We start from the raw sequence: 2,711 nt of genomic DNA, 5'->3' as shown, positions 1-2,711 counted from the left end.
TTTCCCTCAATTGTCTCAACATTCTTTGGTGTTTTTGTTCATGGAGATATTGGTTAATGATGAGACGAGCCCTTCCCAGGGTGAGGAGATGAAAACACTTAGAAAGTATGGTGGCCATGCCCGTAATGTTGAGATTCTGGAGACACTGGGAATGCAGTAGTCAACACTCTTCTTCTATGTCATGGCCAAAATGGTGCTCTCAGGAAGGGATTATTAGACCCTGACTATATTGCCAACAGAAGTATCCCTTTCCTTCTATCTTCTCCCCTGGATTCTCTTCCCTCTCCTCCTCCTTTTTCTTTTCCCTTGCTCCTCTTTCCCTTCATTTTTCTTCCCTTAGCTGATATATATAGCCCTTTCATATGCTGTGGGATTTAGTATCCTTAGAACCTAAAAGGATCCTTATGACACAGTCTCGTATCTGCTTGGTTTTCACTCCATAGACGATAGGATTCATAGTGGGAGGCAAGAGCAAATAAATATTGGCCACAATGATGTGGCATGATGGAGGAATCCTGTGACCCCCAAAGCGGTGAGAAAAGAAACAAAAGAAGGCTGGGCTGTAGGAGAAAACTATAGCACAGATGTGGGCAGTGCAGGTACTGAAGGCCTTCCACCGAGCTTCTGCTGAGGAGAGGCTGACCACTGCCCAGAGGATCATTGTGTAGGAGACTGAGATGCACAAGATGTCAAAACCCCCAATCAGGAGGGCAACCATCAGACCATAGATGACATTGATCTTGATATTTCCACAAGATAACTTGGCTACAGCCATGTGGTCACAGTAGGTATGGTGTATTATATTGCCTCTGCAATAGGGTAGTCTTTTGATGATGAAAGTCAAGGGAATGACAAGCAACACACCTCTCAGGAAAGTGATGAGCCCTGCTTTTGCAATAATGGGATTGGTGAGGATAGTTGAGTAACGCAGAGGGTAGCAGATGGCCACATAGCGGTCTAAGGCCATAAGCATAAGCACCCCAGACTCCATCCCTGTGAAGGCATAGATGAAGAACATCTGGACCAGGCATTCATCAAAGCTGATTTCCTTCAGGTGGAACCAGAAGATGCAGAGGGCTTTAGGAATTGTAGTAGTGCACATGACAAGGTCAGTTAGAGAAAGCATGGCCAAAAAGTAATACATGGACCTGTGCAAGGAATCCTCATATCGAATGAGGTAGAGGAGTCCACAATTACCAACCACAGCCACAACATACATTGTGCAGAATGGCAAAGAAATCCAGAAATGCCTGTCCTCCAGTCCTGGGATTCCAGTAAGAATGAATGAAGCTGGTGTCAAGTCTGTTTGGTTCAGAATTATCATGATCAAGTTGGTATAATCATTAAGCAGCTAGTAGGATTTTCGTGGGTTTCTTTGTTTTCTGTTTTCCATCCTTCAGGGTTAGAGGTGGAAAAGGAGAAAAATCTTAGTTGTACTCTCTCTTTCACTCTGGACTTCTTTCAGTGAAATGTGCATTTTAATATCAAATGATCAAATTCTTAAATGCAGTAGAATACTTAAATAAGTTAAAACCAAGTATGTGTTCTATGTTAGTTCAGTTTATCAATTCATCCAACAAACAGTTATTTAGAAGTCACTATGTCCCAAGTTCTGTCACATATATTGTTTCCACATTATTTTGAAACAAAAAATGGCATAGATTAAATCCTCATAAGTTTATAATTAAAGGCAAATGGTTTGAGATCTTTCTAATGAGGTTTTGTTAGAATATCTTATTTAAATGTTAATTGTGATACACATATTCTGATGAGTGTTTTCTTAAGGCAAACTTTGCTGATCGCATGACCTGACACAAGATAAGGTTGTTTTTATTGTTATTGATTCTAAAGGGTTATATTTCTGCTGTACTAAACTTTACAAATAGTAACTCATTAATCCTCACTAGTCCAGGAAGTATTTTTAAATTAATCTGCACTTTATAATTGATTAAATGGAGGCACTATGTAGATGAGACTCCTACATGTCTGAGTTGCTGTATGTTCAATTCCAAAACTGAGCCCTCTCTGACCTCTTTTTTATGATTTATTTCTTCTAAATTTTGACAGAGAAAAGTGTGTTAGAAAAAATAGTGCCATATAATAATGAAAATAATATTCAGCTCCATCATTTTGATTGCTGAAGTTCACTTTCCTATATTTCAAATCTCCACAGAATTGACCTTTGCATTTCTAAATAGTTTGTTCAGCTTGCTTTTTCTTCCTTTTTCCTTTATGATTGTTGCTGTTGAAGTTATTCATTTTTATAGGATTATTGTTAATTAAGTCTCCTCATATGATAATTATATTTTCTTCCTCTGTTCAATATTTTTCCTTTTGATGACAATTTTCTCTATTGGGCTTAGTATTTGGTATAGATATCTCAGACATTTTAACTCATTTTTAGAACTGTAGAACATTTTTACTGTTATTGTTGACAATTAAACACAATCTATCAGAGATAATTCTTTATAATTTGTCTATTTCTAGAAAGTCTCTGTACTTCTGCTTCTCTGAAATACAGCCTTTGCTAGTTTTGACGCATGATTCTCATCCAGAAATCCCCCTTCATCTCCTGTTTGTGTCATATCATTATTTGTGGACCTCATTGTTCTTATTTCTATATTTCTGACTGCATGGAAAACATGTTTCTGAGAATATCCATGTCTGAATATAGCTTGTTATATTTATAATTTTGCTGGATTAAAAATTCT

General features: G+C 37.5%; 1 protein-coding gene across 1 annotated transcript; it reads right to left on the bottom strand.

Annotated features, from left to right (window-relative positions):
* Nucleotides 1–358: 358 nt before the first annotated feature.
* LOC113904813 (olfactory receptor 52N4-like) lies at nt 359–1,324 on the bottom strand. The gene has a single exon (XM_027561902.1). It carries the CDS (start codon nt 1,322–1,324, stop codon nt 359–361), a length of 966 nt encoding a protein of 321 aa, XP_027417703.1.
* Between the last annotated feature and the right edge of the window lie 1,387 nt (nt 1,325–2,711).

This window comes from Bos indicus x Bos taurus, chromosome 15, assembly GCF_003369695.1.
Source record: "Bos indicus x Bos taurus breed Angus x Brahman F1 hybrid chromosome 15, Bos_hybrid_MaternalHap_v2.0, whole genome shotgun sequence".
In the NCBI taxonomy this organism is placed as follows: domain Eukaryota; kingdom Metazoa; phylum Chordata; class Mammalia; order Artiodactyla; family Bovidae; genus Bos; species Bos indicus x Bos taurus.
The sequence above is the reverse complement of the archived record's forward strand: the minus strand, read 5'-3'. Positions and strand labels throughout refer to the sequence as shown.

What these genes read in the sequence shown, in the direction of transcription:
- LOC113904813 (XM_027561902.1), bottom strand. Translation starts at nt 1,324, where the DNA reads ATGATAATTCTGAACCAAACAGACTTGACACCAGCTTCATTCATTCTT.